General features: G+C 41.7%; 4 protein-coding genes across 8 annotated transcripts; 2 read left to right on the top strand and 2 right to left on the bottom strand.

The window, feature by feature from the left end:
- Positions 1 to 592: 592 nt before the first annotated feature.
- Positions 593 to 3,734, bottom strand: LOC124474310 (G-protein-signaling modulator 2). Its single transcript, XM_047030318.1, has 5 exons — positions 3,367 to 3,734; positions 2,419 to 3,042; positions 1,926 to 2,091; positions 1,419 to 1,645; positions 593 to 1,201 (listed from the first exon to the last, which is right to left on the bottom strand). The coding sequence occupies exons 2-5, from the start codon at positions 3,016 to 3,018 to the stop codon at positions 1,061 to 1,063; spliced, it is 1,134 nt and encodes a 377-aa protein (XP_046886274.1). The 5' UTR covers positions 3,019 to 3,042; positions 3,367 to 3,734; the 3' UTR covers positions 593 to 1,060.
- pbx2 (pre-B-cell leukemia homeobox 2) lies at positions 3,280 to 13,440 on the top strand. Its single transcript, XM_047030305.1, has 9 exons — positions 3,280 to 3,346; positions 6,332 to 6,631; positions 7,635 to 7,708; positions 8,552 to 8,796; positions 9,425 to 9,615; positions 9,722 to 9,857; positions 10,013 to 10,154; positions 10,331 to 10,395; positions 12,713 to 13,440. Exons 2-9 carry the CDS (start codon positions 6,393 to 6,395, stop codon positions 12,791 to 12,793), a joined length of 1,173 nt encoding a protein of 390 aa, XP_046886261.1. The 5' UTR covers positions 3,280 to 3,346; positions 6,332 to 6,392; the 3' UTR covers positions 12,794 to 13,440.
- notchl (notch receptor, like) lies at positions 12,978 to 19,931 on the bottom strand. 4 transcript variants are annotated; one of them, XM_047030267.1, is made up of 11 exons: positions 18,879 to 19,931; positions 17,765 to 17,912; positions 17,312 to 17,644; positions 16,911 to 17,131; positions 16,419 to 16,749; positions 16,124 to 16,305; positions 15,957 to 16,015; positions 15,534 to 15,663; positions 14,736 to 14,833; positions 14,245 to 14,576; positions 12,978 to 14,122 (listed from the first exon to the last, which is right to left on the bottom strand). In XM_047030267.1, the coding sequence occupies exons 1-11, from the start codon at positions 18,928 to 18,930 to the stop codon at positions 13,609 to 13,611; spliced, it is 2,400 nt and encodes a 799-aa protein (XP_046886223.1). In that variant the 5' UTR covers positions 18,931 to 19,931; the 3' UTR covers positions 12,978 to 13,608. The 4 variants fall into 4 exon arrangements, with proteins under 4 accessions (XP_046886223.1, XP_046886231.1, XP_046886241.1 ...); XM_047030275.1 differs by having other exon boundaries at positions 16,419 to 16,746; XM_047030285.1 differs by having other exon boundaries at positions 17,765 to 17,909.
- Positions 19,932 to 20,278: 347 nt separating this feature from the next.
- On the top strand, positions 20,279 to 25,134 carry tap1 (transporter 1, ATP-binding cassette, sub-family B (MDR/TAP)). 2 transcript variants are annotated; one of them, XM_047031117.1, is made up of 13 exons: positions 20,279 to 20,381; positions 20,906 to 21,237; positions 21,441 to 21,630; positions 21,722 to 21,836; positions 21,981 to 22,111; positions 22,273 to 22,478; positions 22,635 to 22,832; positions 23,002 to 23,130; positions 23,216 to 23,416; positions 23,572 to 23,745; positions 24,023 to 24,182; positions 24,290 to 24,426; positions 24,560 to 25,134. In XM_047031117.1, the coding sequence occupies exons 2-13, from the start codon at positions 20,917 to 20,919 to the stop codon at positions 24,791 to 24,793; spliced, it is 2,196 nt and encodes a 731-aa protein (XP_046887073.1). In that variant the 5' UTR covers positions 20,279 to 20,381; positions 20,906 to 20,916; the 3' UTR covers positions 24,794 to 25,134. The 2 variants fall into 2 exon arrangements, with proteins under 2 accessions (XP_046887073.1, XP_046887065.1); XM_047031109.1 differs by lacking the exon at positions 20,279 to 20,381 and adding an exon at positions 20,399 to 20,660.
- The last annotated feature ends 97 nt before the right edge of the window (positions 25,135 to 25,231 follow it).

Below are 25,231 nucleotides of genomic sequence, written 5' to 3'. Positions count from 1 at the left end.
ATGTGACTTATTTATTTGCATAATTTTGTTACTGGAAATGGTTCTCAAGGGCCTATTTTATCAAAACCAAACCAAAAAGGTTTTCTATGAGGTACTGTAAGTTAGTCTTGGTTGCTTACTACCCTGTAACTCTACCAGGCTAATGCTGCAAATGGATGAAATGTGACAACTTTCACTGGCTAAACATTTCTTTACACTTTAATGCCTAACGTGTCCCCTCTATGCTTACATTTTCAGACAGTTGGACACATGACATCTCAGCTTTTTCATTGCGAGCACTACTTTACTGTAGCACACCACATAGAGTGGCCATAGTTATAATAAACCTGCATACTTATAGAGCTTTGAGGAACCAACTGAAGTATTCTACGTCATTTACTTTCACCTTCCCCAAAACTATTTACGAACATCGAGAACTCATGCAGTTGGCGTGGTGCTCAAAAAGATGTCAGTGTTTTCCAAAGGCCCCTCTGGCTGTAGCTGTGTGCTACCCTGATAAATTGCATGTAATAACTGAAGTAACCGAAGTAGATAGACATAGCTATATATTTGTCATTCCCACAAAGTAAATGAGCAAATAAACGAGTCATTGTGACCTTCACCGTCTTGTTTATTTTCCTGAGGAGCATTGTCCAGCAATATGGAAACACTGTCCAATGCTGTTAAATTATTCTTTCAGAGCTGTTGGGCCTAAAGGATTGCATTGCTTGTTTGTTATTTACACCTATACGATTGTAACAAAAAAAGTTGGGAACAATATAGCTAAGGCGAAAAGACTGTAGATATAAGTAAATGGCTATTAATAGGTGATTCCACAAGACATCTTCAAAGAAGCAGGAATTAGTCAAATTGGTCAGGAAAACTGCAGTAAAAATTGCCCATATTATTCACATTCTGACACAGGCCTACATTATGACTACACTATTGCACCGTTATGTCATACAACACTCTCAACACAGACTCAAAACACATATCCAGAAAAAATGTTGACAGATCAAAGCTGCGCCAGCATTCGGAATGAATTGCATTATTTGTTTCCCATCCATTTTCTCGTGCGCTCTCAGGTACTGACAGCTGTGGAAAGCTCAGTCCTCTGCTCGTCCATGCGTCCCCCCTGAACCCTCAGCAGTAAAGAGAAAAAGTCCTCGTCATCCATGGGACCTGGGGCGGCACTTCGCTGCTCCTCCAGTCTGCCCTGTGCCTGAAAGGACCACAGAGGGTAGACTTTACACCAAAAGTAACACCCACATAACTTAGCTTTTCAAGTTAACAGCACATGAGATGATTTAAGCCACCATGAAAGCCCTAACCCTACAGGAGGAGAAAGTGGTGAGGTTAAGCCAAAAGACATAAGGGTATGCAATGGAAATTGACGCCCCCAAAAATTCCATAGGCTTATCACAGTTAAAACCACATACTTGTGAGCTGAGAATCATGTTGTACAAGTCCTCCTTGGGTACTGCTACTGGGGGAGGTTTTCTCACTATGGAGAGTTTTATACTGCTCCGTATCCTGTTAGCTTTGGGTTTAGGAGGGGGGGTTTTTAATGACTCTGCCCGCTGGTCGTCCAGTCGACGTGCCTGCGATGTAGCAACAAACTCAAAGAACTCCTCTTTCTGCAGTGAAGTCATGGAGGAAAAAACCACTGTTGAAAATGGAGAGGGGAAAGGAGTTAGATGAGTGTGAGATAAGCTCCACGCGGATCATCTGAATTTCAGTATCACGCCAATAAACCTAGTGTAAACATTATCTCAATATAAGTGTTGGTTTTCAACAATCTTCACACAAAAAATTACAAACTAAACTAATAGAAGTTTACTTTTGTTGGAACGAAACGTGTGTTATAGAAACCATAACAGATCAGTTTGTGTCCTCAAATGGCAATTCTCATTAGACAATTGTCACAAACAGAGCCTTCCTGTCACCTCTGTTGGTTGGCATGGTGACACTGGGTTCAGAGTGGCACCTCCTCCTCCTCCCCCCTATCTCCATGTTGAAAGAGCAGCGCTGGTCATTCAGACGTCTTCCTTCTTGCAATGTGCACAGCAGCTCGTAAAGTGTGTCTGGGAAATCAGGGGTTAATCGTCGAGCCTGACAAAGTCAGAGGAGGGAAAAAAAGAGGAAGAAATTGTGGCTATAGAATTGTATCATTTTCTCCTCTTGGTTTATTGTGGCATAGTTTCTGATACACCCACATAGTGGTACAATATAATCACCCCTGATCTTCCTCCAGATTCAGGTTGGGGGTGGTTTAGAATGTCAAAGATTCATTGCAATCAATTTAATATTTTGGGGACGGTAACAAAGATAAAACCTTTTTCCCTCAAAAGACTCGCAAATTGAATCAATGTGATTGTGACATGTTGACACAAGAGCATTTACTGGCTCTACACAAAAAATACAGTAGGTTTTTCTAACCTGCTTTTGAGTGTCTACCGTGCTGAACATCTCATTCAGTGGCCGGTCAGATGGTAAAACGTTGTTTGTATCCACTTGTAGAGCCTGTGTTGATGTTTCTATGTGCAACTTGGGGTCTTCTTCAGTATTTTGGGCTTGTATTTCTTCCGTCCGGATTCCTACCTGACTTTGTCTCTTGTGATCTCTATCTGCTGTCTCTCCATCTGTTTCTTTTTTAATAATCTCTTGGTTGTTCTCAGTTTCTTCTGTTCTTCCACCACCTGGTTCCTCTACTTTGTCAGAACCTGGATATGCTTTTTCTTCTTTGTTTGTTACTGAATATCTATTGGTTTCTTCTATGTTGTACTCTTGTTTAACCTGACATGGGTATTCTCCAGGGTCTCCATCCTCTTCACTATTACTGCTGAGTTTTCCTACTTGTCCAGCCTCCTGTATACTATCTTCATCATCACACATGTTTTCAGTCATGGTCTCTGGTCCTCCAACGACTGTGTTCTCAGTAATGTCCCCCTCTTCAATAATTATAAGAGGCTCCAAGTGTTGCTCTTCAGAAACTGCAACTTCACGTTCTGACGATTCCATGGTAACATCCACTTCCATTGGGAAGTTTCCACTGGATTTAATCTATTTTTGATGAAAGCGACAACTTTAAGACAGGAAATATTATGATATATACTGTCCTGATTAGTGTTACAGCAACATAACAAACCTCAAAGTGTTAACTGTATAGCTAATGTTAATACAACTTCACTGTAGATTTACCACAAACTGATCAACTACTGCAGATGTATTCATAATAGGCTCTAATAGCAGATGGAATATCAATAAGAAACCAGAATGACAGGTTTCATCATGTACAGCTCAAAAATGCAACTCAGGGCGTTACTTGCCCCTAGAGTGTGTCCTAACTTTTTCAAACAAAATTGAAGTAAGTTACTATTTTCTTACCTTTTTCTTCCTTCAATCTAGTATTTGATCAATCTCATCTTCTATTACCAGCATTGAGTAGGCACAGCATTCTTTACTTGGTTGACTAAATGTTTTGTGAAAACAACCTGCTATGCCTTTAGCTTCACAAGCATGTCAAGCTTTCTCCAACACTGTCTGTCTGTCAGTCTTCTCTTTCTCTCTTCCTGTTCCTCTTTTTACCCCAACCCCCCCTTATTTATTTGGCCACCTTCTGTCTGCGTCATGGCATTATGAAACATTACTGTGAAACGTCAAGTACGGCTTTGTTTGTATTGTAAATAAGTAGTCCTACTAGAGTTAAGGCATGAGCTGATTGTAAGAGTCAGGTCTGCTTTATATGCTCTTTCTATAGAAAATGCCTTTGCCTTACTTTCAAAGACAGCATGTTGAAACAGGCACCCTGCTACTCTAACACTTCTGTGGTTTTGGCACACATCCTGTTGACAAGACAGAGCTAAACGAGAAGTAGAAGTAACCTAGACAAATGACAACAGTCTAGTCTAGAAATGATTATGACAGAGTGAAAAAAGCAGAGGGAATACTTTTAATTGGTGGCCAAGCCGCGAAGTGGCGAAGCCACCTTAAGTGTTTCTACGTATTCTTCTTCTTATTATTATTATTATTATACATCTTCTTCTGCCATGGGAGTCTATGGCAGCCCCTAGAACCAATTGGTCAGAAGTTGTGAATTTTGGCACACTATTTGGGACCAGTCCCCTCATCAATTTCACCAAGTTTCATGTCTCCCATTCCAACCATCTAGCGCCACCAATGGGTCAAAGTTGAAGGTGTGTTTACACATGTTACTTTTGAACCATATGCCCCATTGTCCAAAATGAGGTATCGTTGGATTCCCTGGATCAAGACGAGTTCAACGCACTCATACCCAGTCATACCCAGTTCTATAGATTCTCCGCCATTTTGAATGTAAAGGAAAAGCGTTTTTTCGCTACTCCTCCTACAATTCTTGTCGAATCTTCTTCAAAATTGCCACAGATGATCTTCAGACCAAGCCTCACAAAAATTATCCCCTGGAGCTTTGATTTTCGCAACCGTTTGTTACATACAGCCACATCAAATTGATGTGGCTGAATTGATGTGGCCGCCATTTTGAATATAACGTTTTTTCGCTACCTCTCCTATAAGGTTTGTCCAATCTTCACCAAATTTGGCACAGATCATCTTCAGACCAAGCCACACAAAAGAAATCACATGTTTTTTAGACTTTCTACACTCGACTGGAACAGCCAATCAAAGTCATCAGCCAATCAAAATCGTCAACCAAGCCACCATAAAAGAAGTGAGGTCATATCTCAGCACCTCTTTACTGCATTGACAACAAATTTGGTATAGGGACGAGGGACCCTGTTCTAAAGAAGTCCAAAATAGGTCATGCCATTTCACCTCTAGGTGGCGCTGCAATAGGCAAACATTTTCAGACCAAGCCTCACAAAAGACATCACATGGCGTTTTGATTTCTGCAACCGTTTGTTAGTTACAGCCAATCAAATTGAGCAACTGATCCGGAAAAAGAAAGTGAGGTAATATCTTAGCCAAGCTTTGATGCATTGACTCCAAACTTGGTGTATGGACTCAAGGCCCTCTTATTAAGAGGTTTGAGACAGGTAGTGTCATTTGACCTCTAGGGGGCATTACAATAGGTAGGATTGTGTTTTGACCAATAACTGTTGATTTGTTTGGCGTATTTAAGCAATTCCTATGTCTCGTGATATCTTAGGAGATCCCGCGTCTGATGCATGTTAACGCGTGATACCACACGAATTGATGAGGCCGCCATTTTGAATGAATGAATAATGAACTTTTTTCCTTACTCCTACACAATGTATCCAATATTCACCAGATTTGGCACAGATTATCTTCAGACCACAATCACCTTGCCATGTAAAAATATGACTGAATTACAGCTGTATAAACTCGGGCCAAATCTGACCATGCGTGCCACAGGAGAAACGGCTTCCTTTTTGTATTCAGTAACTGTACACATCCAGTGCTGATAATGGCTCACTGGGATAGACTGGCTCCGTTGAAGTGCAAGGTCGTAGGTTCGAATCCAGGCAAAGTCTCAGGCATGTCATGATACTGGTTTATCTGTTTAGTGAAGCCAGGTATGTGACAGTAGCTGTCGAGCAGTATAATCATAATGGCCACGATAATGTTTCATTCTCAGGGGATTTATACTCATGAAGAATCCGATTTATTGTGCTTTACAGATATGTGTCCTCTAACCTCTAGGGGGGCGATCCCATGTCTGACACATGTTAACTTGTGATACCAGCCAAATTGATGCCGCCATTTTCATTAATTAATAAAACGTTTTTGTCCTACTCAAAATGTATCAAATATTCACCAACTTTTACACAGATTATCTTCAGACCACAATCACATTGACATATCAAAATAGGACTGAATTACAGCTGTTTAAACTTGGGACAAATCTGACAACCGCTTGCCACAGGAAAAATTCTTTATATTTTTACGCAGTCACTGAAATCTGATTTCCAGCACTGAGAATAGCTCACTAGGATAAATTGGTGTCCTGGCAACGTCAGAGGTTCAAATCCAGCCAAAGCTGACAAGCTTGTCATGTCTCTGATTCTCTGTTTAGCGAGACTATAAGCCACTGCAAAGAAAGCCAGGTAAACCGCAGTCACTAGATGTCGAAAGTTTCTTCTGGGTCATCTGACCTGCTTGGCCACCACATTGCTGCTTGCAGCTATATTTTGATTTGTTTTTATAAGAAATTTTTTATGTTTGGAATCAGAGCTCAGATCAAATTAATAAAATGGCTTTTATCATGATTATTCAGATCAAGATTATTCATTTTTTCTATATTGCTTTTCTAAATCAAACACACAGACTAGTCCACTTTAGTCCCGTGTCGCTATAGTATTATTTTCTTGTTTTTTACTTTGTCAATCGCTAGGGGACACTAGTGTGTGAAACTTTTGAAGGGTGTGAGTAACTGCCACTGTGCGCCGCTCAAGATGTTGCAGCAGCAGCCTCTCTCGGGCAATGGGCCTTCCAACGGCCGGGGACTAAGCTTGAGCGCTCACTCCGGTATGCACGCCCTAAACTCGGTCCATCCATCCTCTCAACATCGCCAAGATGGTGACCAAGGCCTCGAAGTCGCCGAAAATGGTCACGAAGCCAGAAGAGACATTGGTGATATATTGCAACAAATAATGACCATCACCGACCAAAGTTTGGACGAAGCACAAGCAAAGTTTGTAATGTATTCTTTTTTTATATAAAAGTATACAAAACAGCATAGGTAACCTAAGCGAGTTAGACCAAGTCTTTCTGATCTTCATTTGGCTCAATGCCCAAGAAAAAAAGTTATATGTTGCAAGTGGATAGTTTGTACTATAGCCTCAATTATTTAATGGAGCTCGGGGGTGTTTTGCTAATTGGCTAGTTAGCAATTGCGGACTACTTCAAAGCATTTAGCGTAGCTAGCTCCAGCTCTATAAATATTTGTTGTTTGTGTTTCTCATTGTAGCTCGTGGAAAACTTTTCTAAAGGTTTTAATGTGCATCCCCGAGCACTTTTCCCACGTGATGTTGTTGTGTTCAGGTACAACGAGACAGTTGTACAGCACTAAACACTTTGCTTTGTTTACGTGACCTGAAGTTGATAAAAACTTGCTAATGTGTTCGTTAGCTAGCCTATGAATTGTTAGCCATTTTGCTAGTTAGCTAGTAGTAGGGAGCGAGATAATTGTCATTCACGCTAACCTAGGTAGCTTAGCATGTCCATCTGTCCTATCCAGTCATGGATTTGTCAGGTTATCACTCAAATTGTCAACATTAACGTTGTGCCGGAGACGTTTCAGTATTCAAAAGCTTACTACAGTAACTACGTAATTGTTAACTCACCATAAATACTTACAGCTAAGACTTGATATCAAATGTCCTCATATATTGTCTACAAAGCCCTAACCAAAATGCTTACTGGCTAAAATATATAAGATAGATGCTGTTGCAGCCAAGCCAAGTTTATTAGCCAGAGCTAGCCAAAATTATGTTATACGTTATACATTGTAGCCTAGGTTGTTAAATCGATTGTTTCCTGGTTACTGTACAGCTAATACAGTGTATAACTAGTTAGATTTTTGCAGCCTGATGTTAAATTGCCTAATTGCCTTTGGTCAAAAGTCACACAGTTAGCTAGTTAGTTTCTTAACGAAATTATAGCTGACTATAGCAAATCATCTTTTCAATCTACAGAAAACATGCACTGAATTGTCATCGTATGAAACCAGCTTTGTTCAGCGTCTTGTGCGAGATCAAAGAAAAAACTGGTAGGTGTTCTCATTTTGTAGCTAGCTTTCAGCCTTTTTATTGTGTTTTATTATGTCTTATCTATTTCTGAAATCGTCTTGATAGTGTCTTTGATCCAATAGTTATAGTGCTTTATTGATTTTACTTTTTAAACAGCCCTCAAACCTACATTTGGATTTAAACTGGAATTCCTTCAGTCAGTCATTTAGATGGTATATAATCATACTGTATATAAATGCATATTAATGTTTGCAGAGGTGAACCAGGCTTGAGAAAGAACACACACACGTGCAACTGCTGGAGAGTGCACAACCACTCTGTCGATGTGTATAGATATAGTGTTCATACTGAGTGGATCAAGATTTAGTTTCAAAGGAAGTAGTCAGCTTTTTTTGTAAATCATAATATAATTGTAAACACAAGGATAATGTAAGCTGTGTAGAGGGAGGAGACAAACGAGACACAATCTTCTGTGCATAGAATGCCACTGAGTTGGTTGGGCAGTCGCCTGCAACCTCTGCAAATGTTTTTATGTCATTTGATAGTGACTATTTGTACAGTGACTTGAATGTAACCTTATTTCCTGTATAACTTGTTTAACATTTGTGTCATGTTGTTTTTGTAACATTCATACATTTCCCCTAAACCAGATGTGGGAGTGTGGTGCTTATGAGACTTGAACAAAAAAATGTAAACACTGCTACCGGGTCATAACGTTTGATATTGTGTGTTCCCTACAGAACATTTGGGGGGACTGCGCTGGTGCACTTGTGCGTTGTTCGCCCGTCCATCTCATGTTGTACAAATGAGTGCTGATGTCTACGCACTGTAAATACAAACTAGGCCTTTATCTGTTCTTCCAGGCTTATCAATGAGAAATGCTCAAGAGGAGGAGCCACAGGACCCTCAGCTGGTGCGATTGGACAACATGTTGCTGGCTGAGGGTGTGGCTGGCCCAGAGAAAGGGGGTGGGGCGGCGGCGGCAGTGTCTGCAGCCACCAGTACGGGAGGGATGTCACCCGACAGCTCACTGGAGCATTCGGACTACAAAAGCAAGTTGAGCCAGATTCGCAACATCTATCACACTGAACTGGAGAAATATGAGCAGGTACTGTTCATGAGAGCAGACCAACCTGAGGTGGAAGAATGTTTACTGGTGTCTCCCTATATCCTAACATTATCAATGGCAAAGGGATGGGTGCTACTAACTAGGGACTGCTTACACCTGCTACAACAGCAGTGCATGATATGTAAAGTGCAACCATATTACACGTCAAGCCTATTTCTCCGTCGCATTCTATTGGTCAGTTTTATTAGAAGTGCCCGGAATGTATACATTTTGTTACAATTCAACTAAAACACATTTTCCACTCTGAAGTATCATATTTTCTAATACAGTTGGTATAGGAGACATCGTTCAGAAGCTACTTGTTTTCAAAAAATGGGTTGCTAAATATAATTCTGTTCACTAAATGTTTTTGGCAAAGCAGTGTTTACCAGTCATTTTGACACTTCAGGGGTTGTTTTAGTTTGTACACTTGATTCAGTAACACCCCTGCTTCAACATCTCATGTAACGGGGGGAAAGGCTGGGTGCAGAGAATTTAAATGGATGGGCACTTAGTATCTGAAGCCCAAAGGCTGCTGACATAAAAAAGCATTGCTTGTAGATGTTAAGTCGGTCATTGTGTCTCTGTATGCCTCCAACCCCCACCCCCGCCCTACTGTCTCCCTCAGGCATGTAGCGAATTCACCACCCATGTGATGAACCTGTTGAGGGAGCAGTCACGCACACGGCCTGTGTCGCCAAGGGAGATCGAACGCATGGTGGCCATCATCCACCGCAAGTTCAGCTCCATCCAGACCCAGCTGAAACAGAGCACCTGTGAGGCCGTCATGATCCTGCGCTCGCGTTTCCTGGATGCAAGGTGTGTGTGTGTGTGTGTGTGTGTGTGTGTGTGTGCACGTACGCACGCTTACACTGCTGCAGTTTGGAAAGTGCTGCCACTGAAACAACGTTCTCTGCCTTGTCAGGCGGAAGAGACGCAACTTCAGCAAGCAGGCGACAGAAGTCCTGAATGAGTACTTCTACTCCCACCTGTCTAACCCCTACCCTAGTGAAGAGGCCAAAGAAGAACTAGCTAAACAGTGTAGCATCACCGTTTCTCAGGTAGTCTGGCTTTACATGGGCAGGTAGTCATACACTATGACCTTTTTAGAATTGTCACAAACAGCCTGGTCCACAGCTGTATTCTTGTGAAGACACCATCAGATTTGAGTCTTAAGTACAGAGATGTTTTGACCCTCGTATTTGAATTCCTAAAGGTGTCCAATTGGTTTGGAAACAAGAGAATCCGCTACAAGAAGAACATTGGCAAGTTCCAGGAAGAGGCCAACATCTATGCCATGAAGACGGCCCTGGGTGCGCCACAGAACGAGGACTCGCCGCACACTCCCAACTCCACAGGTTAGGATGTAAAACCTCGCATTGAGAAATATGCCATAGATGATATCACACAGTATTTTTTCCAGACAGTAATAATGGTCTGTCCCAGGTTTAAAACCATATTACATTTAGAATCTGAATTGATTGTGTTTTGGGACTCGTAACCATGACTCTGGGTCCTTTTATCTCTGCATCAGCTGACGTCTTCCTCGGGGTTGCACCCATGAATGGAGAGCCCTCGGCCTATCAGATGGGAGCACAGGTAGGACATTCTATTTGGAAACATACAGATTCTGGTGCAAGAACAAAAGCTAACAAAAACACACGTAAAGTTGTTGAGAAAGCACATCAAACGCAGTCAAATATCCATGATAGCCGTCCGTAAACTGAGTTGCTCTTTATGAGGAAACCCAGATACTTGTTTTTATCTCGACTTTTCTACTCGTTTTTAGTTCAGTAAAGAAAACTCACTTTGGGTTTAATCATTTATGTAATAGAATGACAATGCATGTAGATTTTCCATAGAAATTGAGTTTAGTTTATGGGAGCACTGACCATCTAAACATCAACATATATATATATATATATATATTACATGGCAACCATTTGGCAGGGAGAACAACCTCACATGATACTACATACTAGGTACACATGCCCCACTGAGCAGAGGAGACAGATGGCCTGGGGTGATGATGCACAAGCAACAACACGACTACAGGTGGAACTTAACAGCAGTGGGGCAGAGAGTGAGAGAAGGCCTTAAAAAGGTCTTAAAGGGGCAATTGACTGGGTTTTTTGGGTATTTCACACTGTTCCTTAAGGTCTCCGAATAGGGTATGTAACATTGGTTGGGTTGAAAATGGCCCGGGTGCTGTTCTATGCCCTCTGACAGATCCTCTGAAATGTTCCCGGGAAAAAACACTAGCTTTTCTCCTTTTATGGTATGCTCATTAATATTTAGATAAGCTGCGCGCTGATTGGTTGGTTATCAAGAGTGAAGCTGGGAGCAAAAACGCAACACGGCCAACAGTAGCACTCGCTGAAACACCGAAGTTGGAGACTTGAAATAAAAACATGCAAATAAATCTATTGTGTCTACACAACATTGTTTTCAACAGATTGACTATATATCATTTGAAATGATAACATTACTTGTTTCCACTTCTGTTGTTGAAGCAAACTGGATTGACTTAGGTGGGTAGAACGTTAGGCTACAGCTTAGCAACCAAACCATATCGTGATTGTACTCGGCTTCAGTTAGCTCTAGATATCTTGCTGTAACTGTAGCTGTAAAATAACATGACAAAGATCTTGACAAACATGCATCGTGAATTGTAGATTTTCATTACACAGGTTATTTATTTGAATGAAACACAGTCAGGAACATGAATCAACTTAGCCCCATTGCCAATAAACTAGGCTAAATTATCACACATTCTACCTATGCTCTTGCGTTAACTAGCAAGCTAAACTTGTTTACATGCCTACAGTCTAGGTGTTAATAGTAACAGTTACTAGCAATGCTAACGTATCCTGTATCTAGAACCTGCCTTTCTCCTGTTCTTTCAAATAGATTATCTAGACAGGCGTTAGCAATAAGCCAGACTGCTGTTAGTTTTCTGGCTATTTTTTGGAAGCTTCCCTTCTAATGCCGACTGCAGCTAGTCTAGCTAGAGTCATTTGATGTGTGTAGAAAAGTATTTAGCATTCTACTAGTACCTGGTATGCTATATACAGGAAACGTTAGCATTGCTAATAACTGTTAGCACAACATCATACTGTCCTTATAGCTTGCGGTTGCAATGAGCATACGGTCGGAACAGCACCTCTTTCCAGGTTCAGCTTCCTAGCAAATCCTGCTTGAAATTGTCCAAGGTTGTCAAAACTGTCTTGGGTGAAATGTTCAGAGCAAATGAATGATTGAGTGTCGAACTTCGCCGGGATCTTCTCATAGACAACAGCAGCCATGCCTGTTGAATGTTTGGCTCCTTGGGAAGACTGTGAGTGTTAGCCTTCCCTGTACAGCCTGGAACACAGCATTTACGACCGTGGTCCATTTTCAATATCCTTGTTATAATTCAAAACGTTCTTCTTTGTAATTCCTTATAAGTAGCCTACACAGAGCAGCACGCAGCTAAACTAGTATCGGAGGGAGATAGACGCTACCTCGGGCTGGTCTGGATGTAAATTCTGGGGCGTGACAAAGATACAGACCAGAGCCAATAAAAAGGCGATCACCGGTCCTACGTAGGACCGGTAGCTTTGTTGAAAAGCTAGCGTTTTACAGCCAAATTTTTTCTTTTTGAGATTTGAATAGGAAAGAGGTGTCAATGGACTTTGATATTCACGGTATGTTCAGTTTACCCACCGAACTGTCGTTATTCATCTATGACAAGGTAAAATCGGTTTTGCAGTCAATTGCCCCTTTAAATACACAAGCTTTCCTTGGTGCGATACTTCTTTCATTGCTTCCCACCAACAGAATAAGAGGGTTAAAACGATGCAGACTTTTTGTTCATTGCCACTCCCCATGAGTGAACATCTGTCTTTGTTGTACTCATGTATTTATGGCTTGGCAGACTAATGGGAAGTGGCCAGGAAGAAGCCCCCCCCCCTCTGCTACGTCCCCGGGAAGCGACCACTCTGACAACTCGGACTGATGGGGCCCGTCCTCTTCACCTCAACGACAGTTGACGGAAAGATTGACAGCGGAAAAGAATGATATCACTTTTTTCCTCTCGGCTGCAGTTATCATTTCTGTATGTGTTAGTACATTTTTATGTTATTACTGTCATGCTATTGGTTGAATGGGTTAAGAGTTGGAATGTGAGTGTTTTTATGTGCACTTGGAGTGTGTGTGTACGTGTGTTTGTTTGTGTACTTCTATCTGTGGTTTTAGTATTGGGATCATGGATCATGAGCTTTGTTTTTCACCACCTGGACTTGTTACTGCATCACATTGGTTGGGGGGCTTGGGCAACTGCATTATCATTTTATTGTTTTTATGACACATTATTATTATTGCTGTTTTATTAGCATTTAAAATATGTAGTGTTTTTTATGTTACAACAGAGATGAAATCAAGAATGAGAGGGCAATAGAGAAAATCCAAAGAATTTGTGTTTCTCTTTTTTTTTTTCTACTGGGCTTGTGTGTGTATTTTATGAATGAGGCACACCTGTGTCTGTGCTGTCCATTTGAACTCTTTAATTGAGTATATAAACAGTGCAGTCTTTTCTCTGTACAGTGAAACACCTGTATTCTCTCTACCTCCTTTACAATAAAGAATCTGTATTCACAATCTTTAGTTCTGTCTCCCAATACAGGTGTATTATTTCAGTAATACAAATCAGATGCTTGTTTGTAATTTCAGACATAAATGCATATAAACACAAATGAATCCTTCACCTAATGTTATCTCAATGTAAAGTAAACACCCATATGCCCATTTGTGGGAAAGTATTTAGTGCAGCGCTTATAGTGCTGTTTGAGTAGAGTCAGCCATGTTATTTAATTTCTCACTTTTGCTTCTCTGCTCTACATTTGTGGAGCTTGCTGCCTCGGCCTTACTTGTGATGTCACTATTATCAGTTTTTGATCTGCGGTCTGATTGTGTGGGTGCATCTGTGGGAGCGACCACTATCACTCTCTCTATTGGCTCATTAGATGTGTCAAGGTGGACGACATTAAGGGGTGGTGCAGGTTGGTGGGTACTAATGCGACGCTGCAATGCATGCTGGGTACAGGAGAATGACCGTTGTCGAGGAGCAGGCTGGGGTAATAAAAAGTGGGGGGTGGCTGCTCTAGGAACTTCCTGTGCTCTTTCTCTGTCTTCGTCCTCTGCTTCTGAGGTCACTTCCTGCAGGGTGCTGATTGGCCGAGGTGGACGACCCATGATTCTTGGAGTGACCAATGCAGTTGCTGATTGGTTGAGCTGTGGCCGCCAATTCTGGGGGGAGGGACACTGTACTCTGCCCATAGACCAATTACTGTCAAAGAAGAAATAAGCATTTTCAATCGCATAGATTACTCAATCAAAGATTGTAATGGGTGTGTACATAATAATTGGCTTGCTCCTGATAGATAAAATATAACAAGATAGATGGTTTACCTTGGTGGAGGTGGAGTCATATATCGTTGTTCTATGACCCCGGAGAAAGAGGAACTCCTCCCAGGTACGCCCTGGGAAGTGGGCCAGGGGGAGTACATGAGGCCACGCTCATCCCACAACATCTCATTGGATGGATCAATCGGAATAGGTCCTCTCTGAACTCTGTGAGCCAATAGGAGCTCCAAAACCTGGTGATGCATTCCCTCTCGGGCAACATCCAGTGGGCGACGCCCTCTTCGATCATGCAATTCCTGATTGGCCCCGTTGAGGAGAAGAAACCTGGCAGTATCGTAGCAACCGTGAAGGGCGGCGAGAAATAGAGGTGTCTCCCCCTGGTAGAAGATGAGAGTAGCCCCAACAGATCACAATGTGGCACTGCCAGAGTGGGAGGGGCCTAAACTCTACAATTACATTCCAGTAGTGACTATTGTTGGGATAATTAGGGACAGTTTCCGCAATACATTTTAAAATAAAATAAATCATTTGGGTACCTTGTTGTCTTGCAGGTCCACTGCTGCCCCATAACGAGTGAGGGTTCTTGTTAGAGAGAGGTGGTTTACTGAGCATGCCCAGTGGAGGGCTGATCTCCCTGAGTGATAAAGTGCATTTAGAGGGATGTGAGGGAAAGAAGGAGGGAGGTTGGTACAGAGATTAGAGGGGGGACTACTGGTAAGTCAGCCAGTGAACAAACATTATACAACAGAGATCAAGCCCAGAGGGTGAAAAATGCTGAGGGAACAATGGAGCGATTCTGACAGGGATGCAAATTAGGGTGAAAGACAAGTGAATCAGCCAGGAAAGAGAGACAAATCTAGAGACTGATAAAGAGAGATATAATAACAGAGAAAGAGAGCGAGAATGGGAGAGAAAGAGAGACAGGGGAGGGGGGGGGGGAAGCGAGCGGGGTTAATATGGTACATCCACACTGCCTCAGCACTCATTAACTTTGTTCTGCATCAGAAAGGGGCAGCAGGGGTGCTGAAGAGATGGAAGAAGAGGGAAGAGAAAAGACGGGACACAAGAAGGGATGTGAGAGAGATGGGTAAGTTACACCAGTTACTCATCCCCTTAAGTGTCAAAGTATAGAGCAGTCTTACAATGTACGACTTCTCAAAAGCACATTAACGCTTCCATGACACAATATTATACTCTGTATACTGTATATGTTGACTCATCTGGGATATCTGTCATCTTGTGTGAATGGATGCAGTAAATGAGTCGTCCTCTCTATACATGGGGAGATTGCGATTTTGTGTTATCATTATACAATGTTGTGGGGAAGGCATTACCAGTATGGTCCGTGTTGTTAACCGGCACCCCAGCCCGCAGCAGCTCAAGGACCACTCGATCGAGACCACTCCGCACTGCCCGAATAAGGACCACCGACCCATCAGGACCACACCACTGGACAGGAGCTGACTGGTAAAGGCGTATCCACAGTGAATGTCGAGTACCTTAACTCTAACAATAGGCCAGGTATTGGTAAAATTTACAATTTTTAAGTCCATCTGACACCTATTGCACTACGCACAAGCCACCTTTATTCTGATTCTGATTCTAAAAGATACATGCCTGATTCTGATTCTGATTCTAAAAGATACATGCCTGATTCTGATTCTAAAAGATACATGCCCAACCTAGTCTGTAACACTATTCCAAAGTTGTACTCACGTAGGATAAGTATCAAGACTGGGTAAGACTGGAGAGCTCACCTGATTGGGAGGACTCAGAAGTGGAGGGACAGCATTTCTCTCCCATCCTCTTGGAGGAGCTGAAATATATGATGACATCATGCCGTAATGCATACCATTGAAGGAATACAGGGGGATGAAATGAATAGTCTATTGATACATTCACTATAAACAGGAAATGTTTATACGTTGTATAGGCCTAGGGCTTTGTGATTGGCTGGGAGTGACCCTGAAGTGTTTCTGCTCCATGCTTCTGTGATCACAGATAGAAGGATCCTCCTGGCGTGTGGAACATCTGGCATTGATGTCCTCCATGGAACTCTGGGTAAAGTCAGTGTCACTGCCAATGTCCAGGTTCCTTTTGAGTGGTCTGAAAGAAGAGTGTACAGTGTGTCATGTTAGGTAATATATAAATTAAACACTCACTGAGCGAGATTCAGTGTGAATTGAGACTGATTAGATTTGATCTCCACATTTGCTTACCGCATTCGAATGGCGTCCTCCCCCAACGGCTCCCTCCTTCTCTTCTTCTCTGCCTCCTTAGCTTTCTTCTTCTTCTTCATCCCGTTCCTGTCTTTCTCCCTCCCCGCTCTGCCCCTTCGCTCACGATGAGGTGTGTGCTGTGCCCAAGTTTTGGCCCCGCCCTCACTGTTGTCGGTGACGGTGGATCTGTGCCTCACCCTCTCTCCCACCTCCCTCTCTGTTCGACTCCTTCTTACCTTTCTGGTCACCAAGACAACCGCCAAGGCCAATGCCAGCGTCAGACCTACCGCAACACCGATCACAGCCCACAGCCATGAGGGTGTAGCTTCTACTGGACAAGTGGGGAGAACAGAGGTGATTAGGAGAGATCTTTGCAATGTCTCTCTTGCAAACATTGTTTTATCTGAATTTTTCTAATGTAAGTGTACTGTTGATCCAAATCAAATTTCCTAGACGTTCTAATTCCTGTAACAACAGCACACAAAGACCTACCAGTTTCCTGTTCAACCTTGTCCTCCTCCCTTCCTCCTATTTCCTCTCGGAGCCCCCTCACACTTACAATGGCCTGGAGGTCTGGGGGGAAGGGGAGGGACGCACGGTTCAGTGACATCACAGCGCGCAGAAAACTGGCTGCTTCTGTGGCGTGCAAGAAACAGGTAGCGGGAGCATGGCGGGAGCACGGCCTGTTGTCCACTTGGAGGAATAACACAGATCTGTTGGAGTAGGAGGTGGGGAGCGTTATTGAAATGGGAAGGAGGGCTATCATTATGCCCTGCTTGATTTTTGGATTCTTATGATTCATATAGTAGATTATAATCTGCGTTAGTGGAGTGTGGCAGTGCTCGGGCTTTCACAAAAATCGTTTTTTTTTGTGTGTTTTTGTATATACCTACCCATTTGCATCATTTGACGCGACTTGCGCCAACAGTTCAGCAAGATGCTGGGGGTCAAAGTTCAGGAGGTCCTTGCTGGAGTCAAGGGACATTGAGCCTCGCAGTTTAAGGGAGGTTTTAAGCAGAATACTGAGAGCCCACAGAAAGGAGCTGTTGGAGAAGGTGCCATGTTGCAACGGGACCCGCGTGTGGAGCACAAGGGTGCCTTTAGCCCACTTAGGGCTCTGGTGTCTAAAGCAATCACTCCCGTCCCAGCCACAGGGGGCGCTGTCACAGCCCTGCTCACAGTGTTGGTTGGCATAGTGGTCGCGGCAATACTGGATATGGCCTGGACTGGGAGGGCACACAAAAATGCCAAGAAAGGCAATTTTAAGGTCAATAGTATCATAGGGATTTCATCACAAGCAGTTCAAGGAATCCATTTTGAGAGAGAATGAGTTAAGAGTATCTTACTTGCATTGGCCTTGGTCCTTCAGACAGTCAAAGCCATCCATCAGACACTCAGGTTCTGTGCACTCCTTGTCACATGATCCGTCTGCAAACTTGGCCTTGCACTGTCTGGTGGTGGGACACTGGCCCCATGGGTCTCCAGGTGATGCTGCTGTGGGTGACATCGCGTTTTTAAATTCCCAAAGTTTGTAAATTGGTGCTGCATGCACATTTAGTTTCCTCATAGCCACATTATTATACGTGGTAATGTATCAGCAAGCATTCATTAAAACGTGTAGACAAAGCTAAAGCCATGAAAACGGTATCCTTTTGCATAAACTGTTAAGAGAGCAGGAAATAAGCCTGTAACAAACAGGAAGTTTCCAGGAGAAGCGAATAGTAACAGGAAATGGCGTGAACTGGAAAGCGATGGAGGTTGAAGGTTATTGCCATGGTGATGAGGAATTTAATGGAGAGGGACAATGGGTTTGGCAGGTGTATTCCTCACAATGAAATCATAACACTGACAGATTGCACAATGGAGCTGGAATCAAACATATTGTAGCTTAGTCTAAGACTACTTATAAAAGCCATTCTGTTCATTTAAAAGATAGGCCCTTCACGAAGGTCACATTAAAACCATGATAATTAAATGGTTCTGAGTCTGCATGTTACAATAGAACATCAGAACAAAAAGTATGAAATACATGGAAACAACTGACACTAAACAACTGTCAACAAATATAAAAAATGTACATTTCACATTAGTCCTACTTAACACTATCAAATTAGTCATCCTGATTCTAACCAGAATTTTTCATTTGCACCATTATTTGCCCTTCAGCTGTTTTGTTTAAAAGGAAAGGACATTCAGACAGACAATTGTTTACTTCAAATACTCTTTTCAAATAATTGCCATATAATGTACAAATAATTTGTGTCTAATGTGTATAGTATATGGAAAGTTCAATAGATATAATGTAATTTTATGCAACAGGTCGATTAGGCATTGGAGACCAGATAGACGATGAGAAGAGAGAAGACGATGAATACGAATTGGAGATTTTTTTTCTTTTGAGGATAAAATTCCTCCATCTCACATCTGTCAAACATTTTATCAGATGGATTTAATACTCACCTGCACACATCCTGATTAAAGCCAGCAGAATGGCCATCCACAGCACTAGCATCCTTGGGCCAGTGATGTTCCAGTATGTTCCTAGAGACTCAAGAGATACTCTTCTCTCTCTTCCTAGCAGCCACTTAACAGTTTAATCCAGTAACTTGGTCCCACAACAGTTTTTAGGTTCACCAGCATGGGAACTTTTTGGGGGTATCACTCTTGGTCTTTTCCTGTTAAGTTGTGGTCTTGCTATGTTCCTGATTGTGTTGAAGATTGGACCGTGTGAACAGTCTGTTGAACAGCCCCCAACCTTTGCAAATATCTGCCACAATTTTCTCTCTAAATCTTTTTTCAGAAGCACTGCGGATATCGGGAGAACTTCCTGCCACTGTGTGGAGAAGAATAGAAGCGGGATGTGTGTGTTTTGTGTGTGTATATGTGTGTGTGTGGAGGTGGGTGGGGGAGTTGCTGGGTGTGGGTGTGTGTGCCTATTATTGTAATGTTTAGGGCTGTGATGGCATGGTTCAAATGGTGACATTTAAAAAAAAAAAAAATAGCATGCCTTTATGTTGTTCGCAAATTAATTAAAAGGGCATTTGCCCACAATTTTACATATTTTTTCAAAAATGTAATTCCACAATACACTACAAACATGAGCAGGCAACATAACAGAATTTAAAATAATCTATGGCAATGTGGTGTGCTTGACATTACGAGGTAGGCCAATGCTGCTCTCAGTAGGTATAGATTTTAGTTTTGTACTTTAGTTCCCATGTGCTAAACTCTTGCGTCATACGTTATCTGTCTGAAAGATAATGAAAGGACGACATAAAGAACAGGAAACTTTAAGAGGGCACCTAACATGGTCACTTCATAGGCTACCTCTGGACTCACAGCAGGTGTCGACACAACAAAAGCTTTGTCTGCTGTTCTCGTCGTCAAAATGGTTTCCTTATTTGGGGGAAATTGCATCAAGAGGATGAACATCTGTTTCTAAAAGTTACAATAGTTAATAAAAATTAGCAAATAAACGATAAATAATAATAAGGCCGGGTTTCCCAGATTCGTTAAGAAGCTCTCAACGCTAAGAGCTTCTTAAGAGCGTTCCAAGAACGCTCTATAACGCTCTTAGAACGCTCCTAAGAAGCACTTATTGTCAAGAGCTTCTTAACGAATCTGGGAAACCCAGCCAATAATAGTAAAGCTTATAAAAAAAAGTAAAAAACACCTTAGTTGTATTCCTTTACAGATAGAGTCGGTCTCTTTGAAGTTGAACCCTGCAATGCAATATGGTACCATAACCTCAAACATCTACATCGTCTTCAAGCAAATAAAAACGTCCCCTGACAAAAACGTCAAAATTGAAGACGCAGTTTCCAAAAATGTCACACGATGTCACCCTTGTTCACAAGGAAGTTCAAACGTGTTCATTTTCATTTGACACAATGTATACATTTCTGGATGTTAAAATTAAATGTGGGTTATACTGATGTAAAACCTTAATCTCCATACTCGAATGTAAGTGGAACTATAAAATTAATGCAATACTAGGCTAATTATAGTTGGGACTTTTGTTAAAGGGTCGGGTAGGCTATATAGGCTATACTTTCCACTTGGAAAAGCAGCTACTTTCGGTTTTAGTTCGATACAACACAGCCCTTTGAAAGGCAGCCGCAGCACCTTATTTTTTATTTAGGTGCAGATTAAAGCCAATTCTGAAGTATTTGCATGGAAGATTTGAACTCTGGAAGATAATCCATATTCCGGTAGCTCAAGGTTGAGTGTACAAAAACACAGGTAAACTTGGATTCAAATCTCACGGTAGCTAGAGTAGCTAACCTACGAAATACATAGGCCGATTGTAAATGACGTCGTTTTCAACATTATAGATACATTCTTAGAGTTAATGTAATACTTTGATAACCACAATCACTGTTCTACTGGTACAGTTAGTGTCAAATGTGAAAGTGAAAGTAGTTAGTTTTCAAGCTATCTCATTGTTCTCTGGTCATTTGATAATTTTCCCTTCTTTCTTAATGTAGAAACAGTTGGGATGCAGAAAATGAGTATGTTCTCGCCAGTCCTGTATCTGTTTGTGGATATGTGTGCGGTGAGGGCGATCGGTATGTGCCACCTTTCCCCACTCCTCCTCCCGCACCCCTTCATCACCCTGTGGGGTGGAGGTCTTCTCCGTGCCTGCCTCTTCCTCTTTCTCACCGCTACCTACCCTGGGACCCTACCATGGATGAGCAGCCTGGAGGGAGTCCAGACTATAGGAGTACTTTGCTCCCTCTACCCAGTCTACATTAGCCTTCTCTGGACATTTGGAGTTTCCACCCTGGATCAGCTATGGGGATGGCATTCATGGCAGGGGGTAAATACAAGTTTGCTATTGTTTATAATTTCACTGCTGTTTGTAACCATATACAATTAAGATAAGACAGTACACCTAAAGTCGTCTAACATTTTGTGTTATATGTATTATTTTGCATTATTAATCAGAGAGTAATAACCAGTGTGAAAATGAACAACCAATGCTTTTGATAAAGAAACTAAAACAAAATCTTTGTTGGGCAGCTTTTACAGAGCTATGGCGTGACAGTTGTGGCCTGGTTATATTGGACGCGCTACATCCCGACTCGATCCAGTAAGATCACTAAGGAACCTGAAAAGACTGGGTCCTCGCTGCAGAGGCTGCTGGGATACATGAAGCCCTACGTGATACGTTTTGGAGGGGTGCTCTTTCTTGTGGTCGTCTCGTCACTTGGTAATAATTCTCTACTTAGTCTAGTAAAGACTGTCAACTTTGTCAGGGGAAACCAGATCTGAGAGTACGACTGTTCATCTTTGTCTTTAAGGTGAGATGGCGATTCCCCATTACACTGGCCGTATGACAGACTGGATTATGAATAAAGATGAGCCTGAAGCCTTTTCTTATGCCATCACAATTATGACAGTCATCACCATCTCCAGGTAAGCTTCCTCTTGAAATTATTATTTTTATTATAGTAGGCTACAGTTTAATAATGTAGTAACATTCATGTTCATCCATGTTTATCATTATTCATTCACTTCTTGTCATTATATAGAAGTAATACACTGGTCTTTGCCTTACAGTGCCGTTTGTGAGTTTGTGTGTGACCTCATCTACAATATCACCATGAGCCTTATACACACCTCTATCCAGGGCTTGGTCTTTCAGTCTGTTCTAAAACAAGAGATTGCATTCTTTGATAGTAATAAAACAGGTGAGTAGCATTTTTCGCACCACTTTTTTACATGTATTTTTAGAGTATTTTTAAAAAAAGGTTTCACAATGTCATGTAGGAATGTCAAACAAAAGAATTGCTAAGAAAAATTGTACGCTCTTGTGAAGTGGAACACTAACTCCCTCCAATCTGTGTTTTAGGTGTGATAGTGTCACGCATCACCACGGACACGAACACGATGAGTGAATCTTTGAGTGAGAAATTGAGCTTGCTTATGTGGTATTTTGCCCGGATTATTTTCCTCTTTGGCTTCATGCTCAATCTCTCCTGGAAGCTGTCCCTTTTCACTGCCATGGGACTCCCCATCATCCTTGTCATTCCAAAGATATCAGGAAAGTTCCACCAGGTACGGGGATTTGATGCCAAATTTTATGTCCAATGCGTACTTGTTGAAAAATATCAAAGAGAAACAATGGGATGCACCTCTCATACTGTCTATCAGGATCAGAATAAATTACTCAGCTGCATCATAACCTTGATGTGTATCTTGTTTTTGCTTCAGGCACTTTCCAAAAAGGTTCAAGAGTCTCTAGCCAAGGCCAATCATGTTGCCACTGAAACATTCTCATCCATCAAGACAGTGAGGAGCTTTGCCAATGAGGAAGGGGAAACAGAAAGATACAAAAAAAGCTTGGAGGACACGTACGCTCTCAACAAAAAGGAAGCTGCTGCCTATGCAGCTTCCACCTGGACCAATAGTGTGAGTCTCCGCTTGCAAGGTTACTTTATTTTTTCACTGAACAAATATAAACGATATACTGTGGGTGTTTTTGTGTGTGTGTGCATGCGTGTTAAGGGAACTTGTATGTTGCATTATAAGAAATATTAATGGGAAGCGTTTTCTCTTTCCCAAAAATGTATGTGTCCAGATGTCTAGCCTGGCACTTAAAGTCAGTATCCTGTACTATGGTGGAATGCTGGTAACGAGAGGGGACGTAAGCAGTGGGAACTTGGTGTCTTTCGTTCTGTATGAGCTCCAGTTTTCTTCTGCTGTGGAGGTATGGCTATGACGTTTAATCGTTTATATCTCTCTTGAAGTCATTATGTTTAACTTGAACTTAACCTTTAACCTAAATTCTCTAGGTTTTGATGTCATACTATCCACACGTGAAGCAAGCAATTGGTGCATCTGAGGAGATATTTGAGTACATGGACAGAAAGCCCCAAGTTCCTCCAGAAGGGTCTTTGGCCCCCAAAACACTTAAGGGCCATGTGGAATTCAAGAACGTCACATTTGCTTATTCTGACAAAGACAAAGAAAAAAATGACAAAACGACACTCAAGGTGTCTATGTTTAAAGACTCATTATAATGTTGTGTTGAAACACTTTTCAATTCATAACTCAAAACAATTCCTCCAATAACTTCATTCTGGAACCCTTTCCATCTGTGTCTCTCTCCCTCTTTCTCTCGCTCTTCTATCTCTAATATCTATCTCAGAATCTGTCTCTGGAGCTGAAACCAGGCAAGATTACTGCTCTGGTGGGTCTGTCTGGTGCAGGAAAAAGCACCTGTGTCAGTCTTCTGGAAAGGTTTTACCAACCCCAGGAAGGAATGATTCTGCTAGATGGAGAGCCACTAAACAGCTACAATGACCAGTACTTACATGACAAGGTATGTGTCTTTATAGGCTTTAAACTGTAGTCAAACAATGATACATACTTCTCAAGTGAGCTATAGTGTACTACATTATGATGTACATGTATGGAAATTGATCAAAGTCTGCAGTGTAGGTGTGAGCCATCCACTGTTTTTTTCTTGTGAACCATTTTTACAAGCACCTGCGCTACTAGTAACTAGTAAGTAGCTAGTAACCGATCTGTGTTTTATCTGAGAATGGGCCATGCTTTAGAACATCAATCATTTCACTTATGTCTCCTTCTCATCTCAGATCAGCGTGGTGAGTCAAGAGCCAGTGCTGTTTGCCCGTTCTGTCAAAGAGAACATCAAATATGGATGTGAGGACATGACGGATGAAGACATGCACCGTGCTGCAGAGCGAGCCAATGCCCACAAATTCATTTCTGAACTGCCCAATGGCTATGACACAGGTTAGTTCCCAAACCTCATTCATTTGCTAATTTGAATTTACCAACTTACCACTGATAGAAACAAGGACAATGGACTTGCTTGGGCACTCATAGATGTACTTCCTCAGATGCTGGGGAGAAGGGGGGACAGGTGTCAGGGGGACAGAAGCAGCGAATTGCCATTGCCAGAGCTCTGATAAGACAACCTCGGGTACTGGTGCTGGATGACGCCACCAGTAACCTGGACACCGAAAGCGAGCACATGGTAAAGTATTCATTTTAATGTAGTCTTATAAACTGTGTATTGTGGCATAATACTCTTTACATTGTCACATCGCTTTCTTATTGAAGATTACATAACAAAACTGTCACATTACTGTTTTTTTCTTTCTGCCTAGGTGCACCAAGCCCTGCTGAAGGACAGTAATCGTTGTACAGTGCTATTGATTGCCCATAAGATGAGCTCAGTGGAGAAAGCCAGCCATATTGTTGTTCTCAAGGAGGGAGAAGTCTATGAAGAAGGGAGCCATGATGAACTCATGAAGAATGGTGGGTTCTATGCAGAATTGGTGAGGAAACAGAACATTGGCTTTCAGCGTAAAGAAGAGGGGATGGAAATTGGAAATTCTTAGACACTCAAGTCTTTTGTTGATTTTTCTTTTTCAAATCCAATTTCTAGTTTCAAGTTATATTGCTCCATATCTATATAATTTCAAATCATCATCAAATTGTTGCAACTCCGTCAGCTGCATAACATACTGTACATCAGAAGAAAAACCTGGACAACATCTTGCTAAATTATATAATTTTATAAAGTATTTAAATCCCAAAATGCATTTATTTTTCAATTTGTGTTGGCTGCAAAGTTTATATTTCCTAAACACTGATTGTAAATAAGTGTGATTCCATTTACTTTTAAGATGATTCCCCTTTTTATCTACATTTGTGTTTCAAATAAACATTTCTAACATTTTCTTTATGAGCTTTTTGAAAACGTTATATTTGGTTGCATAACAACAAAATAAGCAATTGTCTAAGGCGGGAAAAGTCTCGAGGTTGTCACTTTTACT

Source organism: Hypomesus transpacificus, chromosome 2 (genome assembly GCF_021917145.1).
Source record: "Hypomesus transpacificus isolate Combined female chromosome 2, fHypTra1, whole genome shotgun sequence".
In the NCBI taxonomy this organism is placed as follows: Eukaryota; Metazoa; Chordata; class Actinopteri; order Osmeriformes; family Osmeridae; genus Hypomesus; species Hypomesus transpacificus.
This window is presented reverse-complemented; position numbering and strand designations above follow the sequence as displayed.